This window comes from Hyla sarda, chromosome 12 (genome assembly GCF_029499605.1).
Source record: "Hyla sarda isolate aHylSar1 chromosome 12, aHylSar1.hap1, whole genome shotgun sequence".
NCBI lineage: Eukaryota > Metazoa > Chordata > Amphibia > Anura > Hylidae > Hyla > Hyla sarda.
In genome coordinates, this window is record NC_079200.1 from 62,174,794 (window position 1) to 62,197,165 (window position 22,372).

A 22,372-nucleotide genomic window follows, 5' to 3' on the forward strand; every position below is an offset into this window, starting at 1 on the left:
GTTTCAGTGGCTATTTCATGTGTGTAAATGTAGTAGAGTTGAATTTTTCCTCTGTTTTATTTGTGCATCACTGTAGATAAACTATCATATCCATAAGTCATGTCAATTACAAACTTGTCTCTGCTGCATCTGTACATAAAAACGTATTTATACATAGGATCGTATACAGGATCATAGCTTCCTTCTTGCTGAGGCTTCTTGCTCTGTCTGTAACCCTAACCTTTTTCTGTTCCTGACTTAGGTGGAATCCCTGGACCTATTGCCTTTGGCTCCATGATTGACATTTCGTGCCTGCTCTGGCAAAACCAAAGTGGAGAGAGGGGGTCTTGCTACATGTACCAAAATTCAGCTATGAGTAACTATATGCTCATTGCGGGTCTTGTCTACAAGGTGAGCGCCATTATGTGCACCAGATGGGATTTTTTTTTTTTTTTAAAGAAAGCTTCTCCCCTTAGGCATTGCATGCACTTAGTTGTATGTAACCCAACACGATACCAATAAAACCTAAAACAAGTCCTGCAAAAAATAAGTCTTAAGATGTTAAATGGGTACTCTCATTAAACATTTTTTTTAAATTAAATACATTATGTAAAAAGAAAAATGTTTAATATATTTTATTTAAAAAAAAATCATGTTTTACATGTTTTTTTTACATTTGTAAACCAGGCCACTAGGTGTCACCCTATATGGCTCAGGATTACTTTTCCCCCCCTGACGTTGATCACGTTCAGACCAACACTGGCCGGGCAGCGTGGCACAGCGTGGTCCAGAATGCGCGTTCACATGAATTAGGAGAGGGAGATGCAGGGGGGGTGGGGATATTAAAATTTTGTGCGCCGTGCACGCACGAACGCTTTGCTCGCTCTTTGCCTGTTTCCTATACAGGCAGAGAGCGAGCACAGTGCTAGTGCGCGCGCGGTGCGCAACATTTAAATATCCCCTCCCCCTGCATCTCCCGCTCCTCATTCATTGCAGCGCGCGAGCTGCAGGAGCGAGAGGAGACGGGCGGAAACGTGCCCCGGCCAGGCTTCAGATGACGTTGCGCCTGCTGGGGCCGCCCACTTCCTGCCTTCCGCAGAGAGCTCGACTCTGAGCTACCGAAGCTGATCTACAAAAGGTATTTTTATGGGGATTCTGATAAAAATAAATACAGGGATAGATGTAATTATTTTCAGAGACAGATGGGGAAGGGGATCAGGGAAATTTAAGTTAGTGATAGCTACTCTTTTACTCTGGCAATGAAAATAAAATTGCTTAGTGATTGAAAAGGTTGGTCACTATGGGGCTTAATACTCATGTACCACATAAGTGGAGTACCTTTCGTTAGAACGCTGTCTGTATTGCGCTGTTCCTCCTTAATTCTTTCTAGAAATGTCTGAATAAATTGATCATTGGGGCTTTTGTTACACTAAGCATTTGGGGCCTTTTTTGAGCGCTAAGTAAACCCAAAAAAGTTTATTTTCCCTGTTTAATTTAATAGAAAATTCCCCTAAGTCCCCACACAGTTACATGTATGTATGTGACTCTTAGGCTATGTTCACACAATGGAAAATTTGTGTAATGTTCACCCAGAAAACACGCAAATTTGCATTTGTTGTGCTAGGACTGCCCGGAAATGCGCTGTTTCCATAGATGGCAACTAAATAAAATAAAAAATGAGCCAACCCGAGCCACTAGCTAAGTCTATCCGGCTGATTGAAATGAATGCGGTGCGGCACAGGTTCTGGTCACGATACAGCAGCAGCCAGTTTTTAAATTCTCCCTCCCGGTCCGACTGCTGTACCACTAAATCTTGATTTGAATGCAGCCCAAGGTGTATGGCTACCTTCTAACTCTGAGGTTACTAGAGAGAACGGTCGGGCTTGTTGGATATTTGCCACCCTACCAATTTGATCTCAATGTGGGTGGCTTTGGTTGTGACATCACATCACGCCACGCCCCCTTAATTCATGTCTATGGGAGGGGGCATGACGTCACAAGGGGTGTGGCGTGACATCACGGACACCCACACAAAGTGTTCTGAACATAATGTTCAGAACGCCGGGTCGCCGAGATCGCGGAGGTCCGGCCTCCTTTTAACAAGGGACAAGATGTTTAGGGGCGGAGTACCCCCTTTAAGGCATATCCCTGCACAGTCTGGCATTTTCCAGTCAGCAGTGACAGAACTTTGACACACAACTCGATGACAGTGGAGATGGTTACATGGTTACACTAACACTGTCTTCTTTCTGTTTCCCAGTTACTAGGGTTGGTCTTCTTCTTACTCGCTCTGCTCCTTTATAAACCTCCCCCTGTTTCCCCGGCAAGTAGCGTGGACAAAGCAGCCAATGGGCATTCAGCGAAGGGCTCTCAAGGAGAAACTTTGGTGAATTCATCAGGCAATCCTTCCTGAGTATCCCCTACTCTCATATCCTCTACACACTCCCTCAGTTGCCTTCATGCTTCATATGGCATCTCATTGGTTATCATGACAGTGTCTTCATAGCTGACATTTTTCTACCAGTCGCATGAAAGGGCTACTGTGAGCACTGCGACATCATCGAAATGGGACAATACATGTGTTATATAGACACTGTTCAACATTCTACCATTTCTGAGCACTTAGAACACATTGTCAGTGCAATATTAGATGTAAAAGCACTAAAAACATTGTTTATGTTAATATTTTAATATATTTTACTAAAATGTTATTAAAATGTGCAGTTGCTTATGATTAAAGGGTTTTTCCACTTTTATGCAACTTGAGCTTAAAGGGGATTTCTAGGTCTTGACTCATGGCCCATCCTCAGGATAGAGGGGATTTGACACCTGGAACCCCTGCCGATCAGCTGTTTCATGGAACAGGAAGCAGATGCTCCCTATAGGCTGTGCTCTGTTACTACAGCTCAGCTCCTACTCACTTCAATACACTGTATGGCACTGTCTGCTTCCAGCTCTATTTACTGTGTATGCAGAGGCCATGGCTATGGAAAATAGCTAATCAGCAAGGGTGGCCGTGTAGCTGACCCCCACGAACAAATGTTGGCCTATTCTGAGAATATGCCATCAGTGAAAAGTCCCAGAAAACCTCTTTTATCAGTGTATAACACAATGTTTAACAACTTTGTGTTTTATTTTATGATTCAATTCATTTTCAAGATTCCAGACTGTCAGGGCATGATGAGAGTTGTTGTTTTGTAACGGCTGGAGTGCCATACATGGGGGGACAAAGCAAACAGAGATATTGACAATGGTCAGTAATAGAAAATATATTAGAAAGTTTTAGACCATTTATTATACAAGTATTAAGGTTTAGTTACATAATAGTGGAAAACTCTTAATATATTGTCATAATATACTTGCTAGGACTCATTGGCTGCTGCTTATCCTCCCATTGGTGTAACAGTTTGGTTGGGATTGTGTCTACACCCCTCAAGCCTCTGCCTGGGGGGCATAGTTTGTGAGCCACCTTTTCCCTGATGGGAATACCTTCTGCCAAGGTTATGTTCTTTCATTGAATTTGGTGCCAAAGCTTGTATGGCTACAGGCTCCAACAGAAAATCTGACCCAGTGTTGTACATGAGATATTACTTTTTGGAATGGTTATCTTTACATAACATAATGTTGCGACCAGGTCTCTGAAGTACAGCTCATAATCCAGCCATGTTGCTTGGATCTCTGGTTATCGTCAACTGCAGCATTTCACAGTATGTATTAAAGTCAATAGACCATGAATGCCAGGTACTCCAGAGGAAGAGTCAGTCTGGTTAATACTGAAGGTCTCAAATGGGGGACCCTGCATTGTTACGTACTTGTAGAGTGAGGACACCTTTTTGCTGTAATCAGGTCTCTGGAGGACAGCTGATATGGGCCCATGCTGCTGGGATCTCCCATTATCAGCAACTGACTTTTTAGCAGCATTATATTCCATTGAAGTCAATGGACTATATCCAGTTCCCGCTAAATTGATGACCATTACCGCCCACTCCCCCAAGGTGTGTGTTCCACTTCCACAATGTGCTCCCGCAAACATTTGTCACAGCTTTTAGAAATAGCCCCACTCTGTCATTTCATCACCCTCTTGTGCCATTTTATCAACACCCTGTGCCATTTCAGAGGTTTGCAGTATTTTGTGGGACCAGCTCTATGTTCAGTGATGACCCGCTTCTGCCAGGTCAAGGCTAAAAACTGCCTACTCTGCCAAGTTATATATCGGGTCCCACAGGATCCCAATCCTATTGCAGTCCTCTAGCTAGGTCTTCTGGGGGTGGATATGTCTTTCTGGTTAACACAGAGGCCTCTAATGGTACTTTTGATTGAGGATATCTTTTTTTATATGAGCAAATCCCTGTAGTACAGCTGATAATGTGGACCCAGGCTGATGGGATCTCCAATAATCAGCAACTGATCATTTCCCAGCATTACACAGTTACACAGTGCCCAATTAAATCAATTAACCATCTGTTCTAATGCACGGGCATGGCAGGCCCTCTAAAGGGGGAGTCAGCCTGGTTAATAAGGGTCTTGCATTGCTACCTAGTAGTAAAGTAAGGCTACCCCCTTTTATGTGAGCAGATCCCTGTTGTACAGCTCCGGTAACCAGCAACCTGCTGAGATCTCTGGTAACCAGCAATTAGGTAACAGTGCTGATCCCTGTAGTACAGTGGATAGCATGGGCCCATGCTGCTGAGATCTCCGGTAACCAGCAACTGATCATTACACAGGATCCAAAAAATCAGCGTGCCAGGTCTTTCAGAGGGGGAACAGTTTTGGATAATACAGAGGGTCTTAAATAGGTGACCCCACTTTATTATTATTTGGAAATTGAAGGCCACCCTCCTGACACATTAAATACTTTTATTACACTTAAAGAACATCTGTAGTGCTTAGAACTTATCCCCTATCCTTCGGATAGGGGATAAGTTATAGATCGCGGGGCTCGGACCCCCCCGCCATCTCCTGTATGGGGCTGCTGCAATGTACAGGAAAGGGGGCGTTCCGCCCCTGCATGACGCGGCAGCCGGCACGCCCCCTTCATGAATCCCATGCTGGTCCTTCCAGCAGACTGTCAATTCCCTGTACAGGAGATCGTGGGGGCCCCAGCGCCTGGACCCCCGCAATCTATAACGTATCCCCTATCCTTTGGATAGGGGATAAGTTATAAACACTACAGATCTCCTTTAAAATAATAATACTGCAGCCTCTTTTCACCATTTTTCCTCCTGTATATGTATAGCTAAATTGGCAGAACCCATACAGAATCCCTAAGGGAGAGATTTATCAAAACATGTCCAGAGGAAACGATGTTGAGTTTCCCATAGCAACCAATCAGATCCATTCTTTCATTTTTAAAAAGGCCTCTTAAAAAATGAAAGAAGCAATCTGATTGGTTGCTATGGGCTACTCAGCAACTTTTCCTCTGGACAGGTTTTGATAAATCTCCAAAAAATAAAATAATTGGTGATGCAGACCTCAAGATATATATATGATAAGAAGTATCAGACTAGCTGAATATGTTTGCATTGATTATAGAAAGTGTATTTATTATTAAAAGTGTATACAGTCCAAGCAGGGTCCTTGCTATTGACTAGTATGATGGTACAGTATATCAAATTAAATTATATTTGTTAAAGTAAAAATGAAAATTTGAAATTATGAATGAAATAGTAAAATTGGAAAGTTCATGCCACAGCCACCTAATAGCGCTAGTAATGTTTTTGAATGGTTAAACATGGGCTACTCAGCAACTTTTCCTCTGGACAGGTTTTGATAAATCTCCCCCTAAAAGTCCAACTAGTGCGTATTGGATCTGAAGCTATTGGAACATTTCCCATAATCCAATTTTTTGGAATTGCCAACTAAGCAATTTCCCTAAAGTTTCTGTAAGGAGCCTCCAGCAAAGGGTTAACTTTAGATTAATGTTGAGAGGTTAACTCATTGTAATTCAACTGAGTTACACTAAATCCACCCAGTCCCACATATTACCTATGTGACCTGTCACCCCGCATCTTCTCTCTAATGATATATCTCTACATTTATATGATGAAATATTTTTTACCAATGTATGAACAAATCTAAATCACAAACCGCTACAGAACCACAAGCACATAGATCTATGTATTATCAAGCACTATCTGGGATCTATTCCATCTTAGTGCTTAGAACTACTCCTATGTATAAGACTAGGAAATGTATCTATGCAGAATTTTATATCCCCAGTATTTTTAGATTGTGTTATACTGTGTGTGTATATAGTATCTACTGTATATTGTCTATTGCAGATGGTTAACCTACAATGCATTTGGAAAGTTTTTCACATGTTGTTATATTGCAGCCTTGTGCTAAAATAAAAAAGATGGATATAGTATGTAGTACAGTTAATGGGACTACACTCCCCAGATAATAACCCCACAGACTGGAAACTTGAGAAAGTTAATAAAGTATAGGAGTGTCCCTAAAACATAACATTTATTATTTTCCTTTAAAATCCACCAGTAGAAAATAGTGAAACCCAGGAAAAGATGTGTAGGGAATAATTAGTGTTGAGTCCAATTCTATCCCTTATGGATACACGGGAAAAAATATGGACTCAACCTATAGTAGTATTAGGGATAAGTTAGACTCCTCCCTCATGATACGTCTACATCACACTTAGTCTTAGATACAACCAAAGGTATTAACTTGTGGTATATCACTTGTTCCTTGTTCCCATAAAATAAAAAAGATGTCAAGTTTTCCCCCTTCATTCTGCAATACCCCATAATGCCAGAGTAAATAAGAATTTCAGTGGTGTTTGCAAATTTATTAAAAAGGAAAAACTAAAATTTCACATGGATATAAGTATTCAGACCCTTTGCTATGACATTTGAAATTTAGCTCTTGGGGTCTCCTACTGTTAGGATTCGGCAGGCTGGATGTGGATCCTCTGTGTCAGCGAGGGATTGGCGTGGACCGTGTCGGTGGACCGGTTCTAGGGTTGCTACTGGTATTCACCAGAGCCCGCCGCAAAGCGGGATGGTCTTGCTGCGGCGGTAGCAACCAGGTCGTATCCACCGGCAACGGCTCAACCTCGCTGACTGCTGAGAAGGCGTGGGACAGAAGGACTAGGCAGAGGCAAGGTCAGACGTAGCAGAAGGTCAGGGCAGGCGGCAAGGTTCGTAGTCAATAGCAATAGCAAGAGGTCAGGTACACTGGTAAGGCAAACACTGTAACGCTTTCTCTGGCACAAAGGCAACAAGATCCGGCAAGGAAGTGAAGGGGAAGTGAGGCTAAATAGACAGGGAGCAGGTGGAGGCTAATTAAACAGATTGGGCCAGGCACCAATCATTGGCGCACTGGCCCTTTAAATCTTAGAGAGCTGGCGCGCGCACCCTAAGGAGCGGAGCCGCGAGCGCCAGGAAGAGACAGCCGGGGACCGGGACAGGTGAGAGACTTGGGATGCGATTTGCGAGCGGGCGCGTCCCGCTATGCGAATCGCATCCCCGCCATCAGTGTCAATGCAGCGCTCCCGGTCAGCGGGTCTGACCGGGGCGCTGCAGAGAGAGGAACGCCGCGAGCGCTCCGGGGTGGAGCAGGGACCCAGAGCGCTCGGCGTAACACCTACTTCTTTATTTACACCTTTATTTGAGTCACCTTTATAGTGATACACAGCCCAGTCTACATAAGGTCTCACAGCAAAATGCATATCAGAGAAAAAACCAAGCCATGAGAGGGAAACAACTGACTGTAGAGCTTATAGCCAGGATTGTGTGAAGGCACAGATCTGGAAAAGAGAACTGTCATTGCAGCATTTTTATTTTTTATTTTTTTTGCACCCAAGGGCACAGTGGCCTCTAAAATTCTTGAGATGTTTGGAACAACAAGGACTCCAAACCACCCCACCAAACTAAGAAATCAGAATAAGAGGAATTACCAAGATGCCAGTGGTCACTCTGGCTGATTGCAGCATTTCACCAATCTGGGCTTTCTGCCAGAGTGGCCAGAAAAAAAGCAAGCCCATGCTACTTCTCACCTGTCCAATACCATCCCTACAAGGAAGTATGGTGATGACAGTATCATGCTGTGGGCGTGTTTTTCAGTGGTTGGGACCGGGAGACTGGTTTAGGTTTAAGGGAAAGCTGAATGGAGATATTGTACAGAGATATTCTCAATGAAAATCTGATCCAGTGTCTTCTGGACCTCAGACTGGGCCAAAGGTTTGAATTGCAACAAGACAATGACTGTAAGTGCACATTCAAGACAACACAGGAAGGGCTTTGGGACAACTCTGAATATCCATGATATTCAGCCAGACCCCTGACTTAAACCCAATTAAAGATCTCAGGAGAGACTTCAAATGGCTTCCTCCAACAGTTTCCATCCAACCTGACAGAGCTTGAGAGGAACTGCAGATAAGAATGTTAGAACATCCCCAAATCATGAAAACCTTGTGGCATAATCCTCAAGAAGTCTGGAGGCTGTAACCTCTGCCAAAGGGGCTTCAACTAAGTGCTGAGTAAAGGGTCTGAATACTTATGTCACTGCAATAGTTAAGTTTTTCCTTTTAAATACGTTTACATGTTTTTATTATGGGGTATTAAGGGTGGAATCTTTTTTTTTTTTTTTTACATTTTAGCATAAGGCTGCAACAAAACAAAGTTTAAAATGGGCTAAAGACTTTTCAAATGCACTGTAAAGATTTTACTACATGAATGCATATTATAGGTATTTATGGTTTAAACAATATGTTTACTATGTTTATATTAAGAACTAATAAAAAGTTGGATCACTGTGTACATGCAGCATTACATTACCTATTATGGACTCTCTGTCTATATGCATTACATTACCTATAATGTTCTGATCCTGAGTTATTTCCTATATTATACTCCAGAGCTTCACTCACTATTCTGCTGGAGGGGTCACTGTGTACATATATTACATTACTTATCTTGTACTGATCCTGAGTTATATCCTGTATTGTACTCCAGAGCTGCACTCACTATTCTGCTGGTGGGGTCACTGTGTACATACATTACATTACTTATCCTGTACTGATCCTGAGTTATATATTGTATTATACTCCAGAGCTGTACTCACTATTCTGCTGGAGGGGTCACTGTGTACATACATTACATTACTTATCCTGTAGTGATCCTGAGTTCATACATACAGATCATTCATAAATACAGAGGGGGACAATTATCAAAGTCAGTGTAGGTGCACTGATTTTATACACAGGTTTTGATGGTGTAGTTGGAGTGTACATGCACCAAATTTATTAAATAGTGCAGGGCATGTGATAAATAGGGGGCTAGTATACATATTTGTGAAATTTCCCTTCAGAACATCACTTTGTATGACCCTCTTCTCTGTGACTTTTTCCAATCACGCAACTTTTGTCCGGCTTTTTAAAAGGCAGTTTTGTTAACCAGGTCTGTTCTGATGTAGGCTTTTGTGTAATTTAAGGCTGTGCGACAAATCTGCGACTTTTTTTGAAAAATCACACATCATAAATCACTGACCACTGCAAAGTAAAAAGATCTCGTATAAAAACACCTGTTCAGTGAGAAATCGCGCAGGCCGGCGTATCACTAAAAGTCACCAAAAAAGTCGCACATGTGACATTTTTGCAACAAATATAAACAAAAAAACCTGTGTAAATCCCTTGATAAATTCTCCCCAATGAGTGCAGCTCTGGAGTATAATACAGATTGCTACTCAGGATCCGTACAGGATAAGTAATGTAATGTATGTACACAGTGACTCCACCAGCAGGATAGTGAGTACAGTTCTGAAGTATAATACAGGATGTAACTCAGGATCAGTACCGTATAAGTAATTTAATGTATGTACACAGTGACCCCACCAGCAGAGTAGTGAGTACAGCTCTGGAGTCTGGCCACTAGAGGGAGCATCTTCCTGTGAGTCTGCTGAGTTTGGAGGAAGTCGTTTGCTGGATTGTTTGGTGTGTGTGCGCTCTGAGCTCTGCCGTGTCATCTGTGCCGGACAACTTTCTTCCTTCCCCAGAGAGAGAGCGTGTGTTCAGGCATGAGCGAGGAGAGGAGAACCCCAACACCTGCCCCCCGAATCAGGTCTGCGGGGGGCAGGGGGAGCCAGCGACCAGGTGTGGAGGGACCAGCGTCAGGAAGTGCATCAGAGGTCTCCGGGTTGAGGCGCTCTGCCAGGAGGTGCAGCGATGCATCTCCAGCCACCCCTGAACCCGTAGAGACAAAGAGCAGCCGCAAGGCTGGCCCTGCAAGTTGTGGGACTACAAGTGCAAGAAGTTCCGGAAGCACAGGTACTGTGACATCAAGGCCTGACAATGTGGACTGTGATACTCCTCCTGGAGAAAAGCTAAATGCCCACGGATGTGTGGAGGAGGATTGGGGGATGCCTAGGGCCCGGGAGTCTGGAGTCCCCCATAACTCTCGTGTGGCAGAACACATCCGTGGATATGAGGAAGCAAGGGGCAGCTTGTATAGGCTCCAGGAGGAGGTACGGGAAGCAAAAGCCCTGATGGAAACTGCGGCGAAACGACAGAAAGCTGAGCTGTCAGCCCGGATTAAACAGCTGAAAAATGAAATAAGGATACTGGAGAAGAAGAGAACTTTTATTTTAGAGAACAGCGGGCCATTTAGGGAAAAACTTTTAAATAAAGACCGCTTTCATACAATGGAGAGAGAGAAGCAGAGACGGCTGAGGGGGCTTCAGCCACGGGTGGAGGAGGAAGTAGACGATGCGGAGGCCGATAATGTTGAGCCAAATCCACCCGGAGGTCTGCAACATCTGACCCCATACAGTGGGCTCCCTGCAGGACAAGTGGTGAAGTCATCTGGCCGTGGCTCTGGCGGTTGGGGGGATGAGAGCAGCACCAGTCACCGGGGAGGGGCGCTGATGGCCCAGATCCTGCTCCTGGAGTCCCCAGGTCGCCTCCAGGACTTCACGTTTGGGGATGAGTTACCAGAGGAGGCACCTGGGGGAAGGAAAAAGAAGCTAAAGAAGACCAAGCTCCAGGAGCAGGTAACATTTGTATATACCCCCCTCCCTGAGCCCCCCGGACTGGCCGCAGGGTCAGCTCACTGTGTGAACCCCATTTCTCAGCCCAGCCTGAGTTCTGCTGTGGACTCAGTGCAGGAGAGTGGGGAGAGTATGGAGTCTAGTGTGGCGGTGAGCTCCATCGCTGTTTGTAGTAACAGTGGTGGAGCAGACAATGTATCGGCTGTGAGGTCGGACAGTGATATTTGCCCAGCGATGGGCATGGATGGCTCTGGCACATTGGGCTGCTCCCTAACAGGAGGGGTCGGCGGCTTTGTGCCAGAGTCAGCTGCGGGAGCTCCGGTGGCTCTGAGCGTTGGCACTGCTGTTCCTTTGGAGCAGCGGTGTCATCGTGAAAGAGCTGCTGGGGCCAAGATGTCTTCGCCTCCCAGAAAGACTGGACTAAAACCTTTATTTTGTATTGGCGCCGCTTATCCAGAACAGCGGCGCCCAGGAGCAGAAAACTCCAGTACTGATGAGGCGGAGGGTACCAGTAAAAACAGGGCTGGGGCCACTAATAAACAGGCTAGGCAGGCTTCCCGGTCCTTGTATAAAGGACCGGTGACCTGTCCTGTGGCGGTGACTCCAGCTCTGATACCCAGTGATGCTGATGGTACACTATCTGCACCAGAACGCACCGGTCCAGCCAGTATGAATGAGGAGGTTAATGTTGGAGTGAATGGTAGTATGGGCTGTAGCACGGGTGGAGGTATGGGGGGCACATCAGCTAAAACGGGCAATAATGGTGTGAGTATGGATTATGTCGAGGAGGGTGGTGAAGGGGCACAGATTAGTGGTGGGGATGTAGGGCCTGGTCCAGTTGCACCCCCAGCGGTGGCAGCACCGGTACGCAGCTACGCAAATGTCACCGCTGGGGGGAGGGGGGCACCTTCCTCGTCTTCTGGCTCTGGGGGGTGGCAATTTGCAGCAGCGTCTCCTGGGGGCCTTAAGGAGAGGGGAGAGATCAATCAATGTAGAGGGTAGGGAGGTTGATCTATCCTTTTGGATAGAAAGACATGGTCTTTCAGCCTTCCGAGAGGAAAGAGGGGGGGATACTGTGTGGTCCCTCCCAACAGCCGGGCCAGGTGGTCTCTGAAGGAATGTGGTCCGGCTGAGGTGGAGAGGCAGTGATACATGTCCTCCAAGATCTAAAGTTGTTGAGCTTCTGCTGAAGTTGGGCTTTAAGGCAGCTGACATCTACGCCTTGATACATCCTTATGGTACCCCTGAGTTCGATATCAGCTTTGTTCGGCCAGAGGGGCTTGAGCTCTTCTGGTCGAATTATGAGCTAGTAAAGAATGAGCCCGGCTGGCGAGACTTTGCCATTCAGGCGGTGTCTCGCCAAAATAATGTCAAGAAAGTGACCGTTTTAACCCGTAACGAATCACTTTCTTGTATTGACATCATGACGTGGCTAGGTCGGTATGGAGAGGTGGTGGAGGTCCCAAAAAAGAACAGGGATGAATATGGCATCTGGTCAGGGGCCTGGACGTTTATGGTCAAGCTTAAGCTTTCAGGAAACACCGTTACCCATATACCATCTGCGACCTTCCTCGGAAGGGATCGTATCCAGATCTTCTACCAGGGTCAGCCGAAGCTCTGTCACAGATGTGGTGACCCCACACATTTTAGTGCCAATTGCACTGTGCAGAAGTGCACTCTGTGTGGGGAAATAGGCCATCTCGCTGCATCTTGTGCAGAGATTAGGTGTCACCTGTGTGGTGACTTAGGTCACCCATTCAGTCGCTGCCCTCGTTCCTTTGTCAACGCGGTTGTTGCCCCAGTGGGGGTAAGCCATGAGGTGAACTCTGCTGGGGGGATGGCTGGCGGGGATGAAGGGGTGCAGGGGCCAGGAAAGAAAAGTAAGCAGAAGACGCCTGCCCAACTGAGGCGTCTCAAGAAGCGTCAAAGGGATAGGGAGATTCGGGAGTCACAGGAGCATCAGCCAGCTGAGGTTGCTTCTGATCCGGGAGGATGCCGGGAGCATTTATGGTCCCCTAGTAGCTTCGGCTAAAAGGGACATCGAACCTGGAACCTCGCAGGTACCTTTTGGTCCGAAGGCGAAGGGTAAGGTTTGTTGGGGGGCCTCTCTCCTATCGGAGAAGGGCTTGCGATAGACCGCATCCTTTGTGCACGTTTTTTTAGTGTAACACGTTTGCACTTTTTCTTGCACTTTGGGTGAATCGAGAGCATGTTCCTCGGCTTTAAAAAAAAAAAAAAAAAGTAGAATGCCGACGGGTTATTGAGTTAGAAATGGGGAGGTGCCTGATCTTAGATGTCCTCATGAAGGGACAAGAACTTCGCCTTATTAACATCTACGGCCCACAGTCTAAGTGGGACCAGAAGTGTCTCTTTACGAGGATCAAGCCCTATCTTTTTACAAGTCGGCAGGTGGTCTTTGGAGGGGACTTTAATGCTGTCACGAGGCCCCAAGACAGGGGAGGTGCCAGAGACAAGCTGACTTATGATAGCGTCGCCCTAAATAGCATAGCGAGTGAGGCTCGCCTGGTGGATGTCCACATCCGGCACACCCCAGGCCACGCGGGATTCACCTATCATAGGGGTAGTTGTAGGTCTAGGATAGATAGGTTTTATTAAAAGGAGGAGGCCGTCTCTTCAGCAGTGTCTGTTGCTGAGGTGGAGTTCTCCGATCACTGTTTAATTTTGTTTTCTCTGAATGTTACAGAGACCCCCCGGATGGGCAGAGGCTATTGGAAGCTGAATTCGTCTCTCTTGGAAGAAGCGGTGATAAGACAGTCCTTTGAGGATTTTCTTCAGAGCCAGGTACCATTGCTGGGCCTTTGTAGCAGTAAGTCAGAGTGGTGGGAGATCTTCAAAAAAAGGGTTGCGAGATTCTTCCGCCAGCTCTCAGGCCTCAAGCCTAAACAGGTACCGTTTGTACCAGGGCCTGAGGAAGAAACTTGAGCACCTTGTCTCGACTGGAGGTAGTCGTGATGATATCTCCAGAGTGAAATCCTTGCTGATGAGGTGTCAGTACGATAGGCACGCATCTTTGGTTTTTGAGAGGGATTACAGGAAGTACCGCTCGCCCGACCCTTACAGAAACTGCAAGATGTCAGTGAATAGTAAGGTAGTCTCAGGACTGATTGATAGTACGGGATCCTTGAAAAGGTCCAGATCAGGGATCTTGGAGGCCGTCACATCCTTTTACTCGCACCTCTTGGGAAGGAAGGATCTAGATCGGAATAAGGTGTCAGCTTTCTTGGCTGAAACCATCCCTGAACTAGGAGTAGACCCCTCTCTTGATGTTTTGACAGAGATGATCCGGGAAGAGGAAGTCAGGATGGCTATTGATGGGCTTGCCCTCAAGAAGTCACCCGGTCCAGATGGCTTAACATCTGAGTTCTATAACACCTTTAAGGACACTTTGGTTCCCCTGTTGACCGAGGTATTTAATGAGTGTCTATCCTCGGGCACTCTGCCAAAGTCAATGAGGAGGTGAGCGCTGATCATCCTGTCAAAGGGTAAAGACCCGTTCCACATTGAGAATTGGCGTCCCATAGCGCTTCTCAATGTGGACCGAAAGATTCTGGCAAAAGTGCTGTTTAACCGGCTGGTGGAGTTTGCACCCCGGCTCCTTTCGGGGGCTCAGCATTGCTCTGTTCAGGGCCGCAGTACATTTAGTGCTGTGCTCAGTGTCCGAGAGGCTGTGGAGCAGGGTAGGGCTGGCCACTGGAAGGGGTACTTGCTGTCCTTGGATCAGGCAAAAGCGTTTGATCGGGTTAACCATGAGTACCTCTGGTCTGTCCTTCTGAGATATGGCCTGCCGGGGGGGTTTGTTGATTGGCTTAAGACCTTGTACGCAGGGGCAGAGAGTTTCCCGCTTGTGAATGGTTGGATTGGCCGCTCTTTTGAGGTTGGGTCTGGCGTCCGTCAGGGTTGTCCTTTGAGTCCGTTGCTGTACGTGTTTGCAATTGATCCTTTCCTTAGGAGGATTGATTGTGGACCGTTGGCGGGGGTGAGAATGGACCTGGCGGTGCCGGATTTGGCTCTGAGGGCGGTAGCGTATGCTGATGATGTCACCGTGTTTGTCTCCTCACAAGAGGAAGGCCAATGGGTGATGTCAGAGGTGGACCGCTACTCGGAGGCATCCGGGTCCAAGATCAACCGGGATAAGTGCGAGAGTCTCTGGCTGGGAGGGGGAGATCCTAGTTTTGATCTCCCGGACGCCCTTCCAGAGCCCCAGGAATCTGCAAAAGTTCTCGGCATCGAATTTGGCCAAGGGGATTACCCCAAACAAAACTGGGACAGCAGGCTTAAGATCGCCGCTCAGAAGGTGGATCAGTGGAAGGGTTGGTCTATGACCCTCCGGGAAAGGGTTAACCTGATCAAAACATTCCTGCTCCCTTTACTGATATACCTGGGCAGTGTATGCATGTTGCCAGATCCTCTTTGGACCCGGGTCTACAGTGTGTTCTTCCAGATGTTATGGGGGAACAGACTGAACCTAGTGAAGAGGAAGGTTACTTACCGTACAAGGAGACTAGGGGGGTTGTGTATGGTCAACCCCGTGGTATTCCTAGTGAATACCTTTCTTAAGACCAATATAGCAAACCTCTGGTCAGAGAGGGCTCCTTCGTGGGTATCCTCCTGTAGGGGATGGTTTTGGCTTTTCTTCCAGGAATGGGAGACAGGAGGGCAAGTGAAGGATCTTCGCACACCACACGGGCATCTCCCGGCTTACGCTACCCCGGTTCTGAAGGTTATTCGTCGGTAGGGTCTGGGGATGGGGGAGATTAGGACTCTGTCAAGGAAATTCCTTGACATGAGGGTCCTGTCTTCTCATTTCCAGAGGCCATTGGCGCTCAAGGACTGCCCAAGTCGGGATCTGGAGGTGGGTTTAGAGCTTTTGAATTCTATCAGGATCCCCTTGAAGTTTTGGGACTTGAATTGGCGCTGCTTCCATGGGAAACTGTGTGTGAGGGACAATCTGAAGTGCAGGAGCTCTGATGACCGGGGATGTCCCCGCGAAGAGTGTGTAGGCATGCTGGAAAGCATGGAGCATTTTCTGCTTCATTGTCCCTTTAACACAGAGGTTTACACCAGGGTGGGCGCTTCCATTGGTTGGCCTCGGCTGGCCAGTCTCTCCTATGCGGAATGGTCCTATGGGGCATTCAGAAACCTTGGAGGCTGGGACCGGTGCACTTTATTCCTAGTCAGCTCAGTGGTTAGGTACTACACGTGGAACGCACAATGTTTAGTGTCGACGCAGCGTAAAATCCTCCCTGTGGATGTGGTGGTTAGGAACATTCTTGGTGACCTGGTGAAGGTGCGTTCTCTGGAGTACGAGAGGCTGGGTGCTGGCAGGGCCTCTCGTCTATGGAGGGGCTCTGCCTTTAAAGTGCCTTAGCCTGTTGTCTCCCCCTGGTGGTGGGCTGATGCTGGCACATTAGTCTTTTTGTTTTGAGCAGTTGGTTTATGGTAATATAGGGCTTGCAGGCGCTGAACTTGAGCTTTAGGGGTTTGTTGTTTGGCTTATAGTGTTATATGTATTTGTTATTGTATTTATTGTTGTAGTCTATTTGTATACTTATGTATTGTATATATTGTTAGTCTGTGTATATTTTATGTAATGTATATATTGTATATATTGTGTGATGCCACCTGGGGTTTGGGTTTAGTTTAGGTTGGGTAGTGGGTTAAAAAGGGGGGAGGGGGTTTGTATGGGACTTTTATATATACAGAAAATCTTGGACTGGTTCATGGACGTCTGGTAACATGTACTGGGGGCATGGGATGCGGGACCAGCTCAGGGCCAAAAAAAAAAAAAAAAAAGTGGTGTTATTTTGTTTGTGTTGGTTTTTATTATTTTGTATATATTATTATTGTTGTTGTTGTTATTCTTTTTGGTATGTTACTAGTATTGGGTTTTTGGTATTGCAACTGGGCCAGGAAATTCACATTTAGTATTAGTGTATATTAGTGTATATAGTTTATTAGTATGGTATGGGTATTATGGGTATTATAGGAATATGTCTTTTGTAAATATTGTATATATTTGTTTGTGTGCAGGAATGAGTGTGGGGTGGACCGGTGTTGTATTTTATGCTATGGTGTTGGTTTTATGATCGTTATATTGATATGTTCTGTCGGATATGATATGTTTATGTTTTGTAATTTTTTTTATTGTTTTGTTTGAAATTTTAATAAAAGATCTACAGGATATAACTCAGGATCAGTACAGGATAAGTAATGTATGTACACAGTGAGTCCAACAGCAGAATAGTGAGTACAGCTCTGGAATATAATACAATACAGGATATAATTCAGGATCAGTACAGGATAAGTAATGTAATGTATGTACACAGTGACTGCACCAGCAGAATAGGGAGTGCAGCTTTGGAGTATAATACAGGATGTAACTCAGAATCTGAACATAATAATTAATGCAAGGTATGTACACAGTGACCCCACCAGCAGAATAGTGAGTGCAGCTCTGGCGTATAATACAGGATGTAACTCCGGATCAGTACAGGATAAGTAATGTAATGTATGTACACACTGACCCCTCCAGCAGATTAGTGAGTGCAGCTCTGGAGTATAATACAGGATGAAATCACTCAACTTTTTGTGAACATAATATCCATGTGTAACATGTATAATGGTATACAGAGGTGAGCTGTCCTTTTAATGCTTTCTTATGATTTGCTGATGATATCCAAGTGTACATGAATAGTTTAGATAATATATTATTGTTATTTATGTATTTTTTTAGGTTATTGATGAATCTCAGTTTGTTTGTTTTTACGTCAGTTTTTTAATCCTTTTTTTGTTTGTAAAGGTTTCTTCTCATCATTTTTATTCATAGAAAGTTCTGAAATGAAGTTTTAGCATTTATTTAGAATGATTCTAAATAGCAGTGTTATACAGAGCACTATATACCCAATGGGTTATATCTGTCCTTTATGAAAAAAGAGTGCAAATATGTTGAAGAATACGACATATGCCCCTCTTGTTTAGGACCGGCTCTCCTACATGGTGATAAAAGGTTGACATGGACTTTGACCAATGTTTCTTATGTGTTGTGAAACTGCCCAGGTATTGTAAAACCACAACTTCCATCATGCCCTGACAGCACTTAAAGGAAAACTGTCATCAGTGTCACCTGCACTAACCTGTTGGTACAGACAGATAGTGCAGGTTACACTGATGACAACCATACTTACCTTGTCCCGCTCCGTTTCTCCCGCTACCTTCCTCCATATCTTCCATTCTGGGCTGGCTTGGGGCTCGAAGTTTCCTGACGTCACCACTGCTGCTTCTCTTCTGGGTCCTGCTGCAAGCAAACAGCAGCAGTGACATCAGGAAGCTCCATGCCCTAAGTCGGCCCCAGAACAGAAGTTACAGAGGAAGATAGTTTGAGAAACTGAGCGGGGACAGGTAAGTATGGTTATCATCAGTGTCAACTGCATTACCTGTCTGTATCAACAGGTTAGTGCAGGTGACACTGATGGAAGTTTATCTTTGTAGAATGATGTGAGAATTGTGTGAGGCATACAATCTGCTCAACCCTGCTCCTTATGTTGGCGCTGTAACATAGATTGGAAAACAAATTGCTTTTTCTCTTTGTTTAAAAGTTTTTTCCTTTACTTTTTTGTATAAATGTTTGTGTATAAAGATTTATATTAAAAGTATGGGCTCTTACACTTCAAAATCTTTATAATGTTGTCATCTTGTAATATTTCGTTCTTCATATTGCAGCCTGAAACCCTTGTGCAGAAAATAGTAAAGGGCTAAGGCAAATAGCAGTGTGTTTATTGGGGGGGAGTTTTATGAAAACCTGTCCAGGTTGTCCGAGTTCTGCAGTTGCCCATAGCAACCAATCAGATTTCTTCTTTCATTTTGAAAAGGCCTCTGAAAAATGAAAGAAGTGATCTGATTGGTTGTTATGGGCACCTCAGCAACTTTTCCTCTTGACAGGTTTTCATAAAACTACCCCATTGAATTTACCCTGTGAAGGATCTATACTGAAGAGCCCCATTATTAGAGCCCGCTGCCCTTATACTCCGTTCAGGTTGCTGAATGGAATTGTGGAATTCCCCCAGATTTACAGTGGAATTTCTGTGTTCTCAGAACACAGAATTCTGCTGAAATTCAAGCCCTATTGACTTCAATGGGATTCTGCCATGGAATTCCACAAAATGTAAGGCTGCTGTATGACAGAGGTAGCGGAATCCCTTTAAAATGAATGTACAGTAAAATTTTGGCCGAATTCCACACTGAAATTCTGCCGTCTGAATATAGCCTTAGGGTGCAGCATAATAGCCAGTGATCAGTGTTCTCACCTCCCTGTGTGTGGGGGTACTGTGATAAGGTGAAAGGCATTGTGGTGGATGGGCAATAGTGTCACCAAGGCTCCTGGCTTTGGTGAAGTAAGAGCCGGTATTATTCAGTGTCTGTTCTGCGATGCAGTCAGACACTGTGACCGTAGTATGGCTGGAAGGCCAATCCGGGACGGCTCTTACTGGGAATGAAAGTGCAGGGTGGGGGGTCATTCCTCACAATCCAGGCCGCCTTTTGTTGGCCTTAAAGGCAGCCTGTTTTACCAGCTGATTGGGATTGCTAGTTGCAGCTCACACTGCCAGAGAGAGCTGTATGTGGAGTTCTTCCCTGTGTTTGCTTCAAGGTTGGAAGCTGGTGAACAGTCTGCCTGGAAAAGACTTGCTTGATGCCGCATGGCATGGACTCAGGTGTGAGCAAACACCTAAGGATTACAGGTGGACTTTCGTTATGTTTTCTTTGGTTCTGCATTTAATGACTGCTGTGTGAATAAAACACTGAACTTTGATTTGAAAAGTACTGTTTCCTTGCCTCTATACTGCAACCGCACCTATTTGCAAGAGTGAGTCATCACAGTACATACAGTCATGGTACCCCTGAAATTTGCAAGAAAATGAAGTATTTCTCACAGTAAAGGATTGCAGTAACACATATTTTGCTATACACATGTTTATTCCCTTTGAGTGTATTGGAACTAAACAAAAAAAAGGGAGGAAAAAAAGCTAATTGGACATAATATCACACCAAACTCCAAAAATGGGCTGGACAAAATTATTCACACCCTTACCTTAATATTTGGTTGCACACCCTTTGGAAAAAATAACTGAAATCAGTCACTTCCTACAACCATCAATAAGCTTCTTACACCTCTCAGCCGGAATGTTGGACCACACTTCCTTTGCAAACTGCTCCAGGTCTCTCTTATTGGAAGGGCGCCTTTTCCCAACAGCAATTTTAAGAACTCTCCACAAGTGTTCAGTGGGATTTAGATCTGGACTCATTGCTGGCCACTTCAGAACTATCCAGCACTTTGTTGTCATCCATTTCTGGGTGCTTTGTCCTGCTGGAAGACCCAAGATCTTGGACTCAAACCCAGCTTTTTGACACTGGGCTGTACAGTGCGACCCAAAATCCGTTTATAATCCTTAGATTTCATGATGCACACATTCAAGGCACCCAGTGCCAGAGGCAGCAAAACAACCCCAAAACATCATTGAACCTCCACCATATTTCACTGTAGGTACTGTGTTCTTTTCTTTGTAGGCCTCATTCAGTTTTCAGTAATGAGTAGAATGATGTGCTTTACTAAAAAGCTCTATCTTGGTCTCATCTGTCCACAAGATGTTTTCCCAGAAGGATTTTGGCTTACTCAAGTTCATTTTGGCAAAATGTAGTCTTGCTTTTTTATGTCTCTGTGTTAGCAGTGGGGTCCTCCTGGGTCTCCTGCCATAGCGTTTCATTTCATTTAAATGTCAACGAATAGTTTGCACGACACTACTGCTCCCTGAGCCTGCAGGGCAGCTTGAATATCTTTGGAACATGTTTAGGGCTGCTTATCCACCATCCGGACTATCCTGCATTGACACCTTTCATCTATTTTTCTCTTCCGTCCACGTCCAGGGAGATTAGCTACAGTGCCATGGGTTGCAAACTTCTTGATAATGTTGCGCACTGTGGACAAAAGGCAAATCTAGATCTCTGGAGATGGACTTGTAACCTTGAGATTGTTGATATTTTTCCACAATTTTGGTACTCAAGTCCTTCTCCTTTTTTCTGTTGTCCATGCTTAGTGTGGCACACACAGACACACAATGCAATGACTAAGTGAACTTCTCTCCTTTTTATATGCTTTCAGGTGTGATTTTTATATTGCCCACACCTGTTACTTGCCCCAGGTGAGTTTAAAGGAGCATCACATGCTTGAAACAATCTTATTTTCCACAATTTTGAAAGGGTGCCAATCATTTTGTCCAACCCATTTTTGTAGTTTGGTGTGACATTATGTCCAATTTGCTTTTTTTCCTCCCTTTTTTTGTTTAGTTCCAATACATACAAAGGGAAAAAAAACGTGTATAGCAAATCATGCGTTACTGCAATCCTTTTCTGTGAGAAATACTTCATTTCCTTGAAAAATTTCAGGGGTGCCAAGATTTACGGCCATGACTGTACATTGACAGGCAGTATAAACCTGATTTCCTTCAATGCATTGACAAAGGAGCAATGTCCAACTTCAACTTTTACTGCAAGGAAATACGTGAATGTGTGTGGTAAAACTGCAGAACTGAAAAAATAATACACTTACTTATGGCAATGCATATAAGACATTACTGTACATAGCAATGCAAATACAAGAAATTACAATGATAAGCATCCATAAGAGTATACACAGATATATACTAAGCAGCATGCTATCCTATCTGCATGAGAAGCATGGTCCCTAGCTGCTAACTATAGACTGTAATAACAGATCAACATGAAAACACATCACTATGCATAAAGTTGCAAACTACAACATCAGGTAATAATGTACACACCAGTGATGCGACCATAAACTAGAATGAAGGAAGATGCACTAGCCGTGTGTCACCTCTAGCTGAGCTTGCTGTAAAATGAGAGAGATGGAAAGAAGATGGCTGCTATACTAGCTGATGATGTCACCATAGGTTCATATTGTGGTGGCTGAACTGGGACACACTTGTTCTAAGATATATGTAAATGGCCACTAGATGTTGCTGGTACAACATGAACAGTAAATTACACATTATGAATACAATCATGTGAATTACAAGGCACAAAATAATGTTGAAGGCATGACGATAAGTTTTCTGGAGATTGGTTTCATCGTGAATCTAAACTAGATGGGAAAATCCAGTGACCTTGAGTGAGGCCTGGTCATCATAGTTAGACTAGCTGGGATAGGATCTCACTCACAACCTTTTGGGGTTTTCTCAAGCAATTGTGTGGAGAGTATTCACTAAATGCTGCTGTTGAAATAAAAGAACAAAGGATCCTGTGGACAGAAACAACTTGATGCCGAAAAGGGTCAGAGGGGGATGTCAGGAGTTGAAATGACCGA

The 22,372-nt window shown here is 44.8% G+C and overlaps 1 protein-coding gene across 3 annotated transcripts in view; it reads left to right on the forward strand.

The window, feature by feature from the left end:
* SLCO4A1 (solute carrier organic anion transporter family member 4A1) overlaps nucleotides 1-7,942 on the forward strand; it is a 64,466-nt gene extending 56,524 nt beyond the window's left edge. For all 3 annotated transcript variants that reach the window (XM_056548551.1, XM_056548553.1, XM_056548554.1), the window contains exons 11-12: nucleotides 242-390; nucleotides 2,240-7,942. In XM_056548551.1, coding sequence (XP_056404526.1) covers nucleotides 242-390; nucleotides 2,240-2,392 — 302 coding nt within the window. In that variant the 3' untranslated portion in view covers nucleotides 2,393-7,942. The remainder of the gene's footprint in view (nucleotides 1-241; nucleotides 391-2,239) is intronic.
* Nucleotides 7,943-22,372: the final 14,430 nt, after the last annotated feature.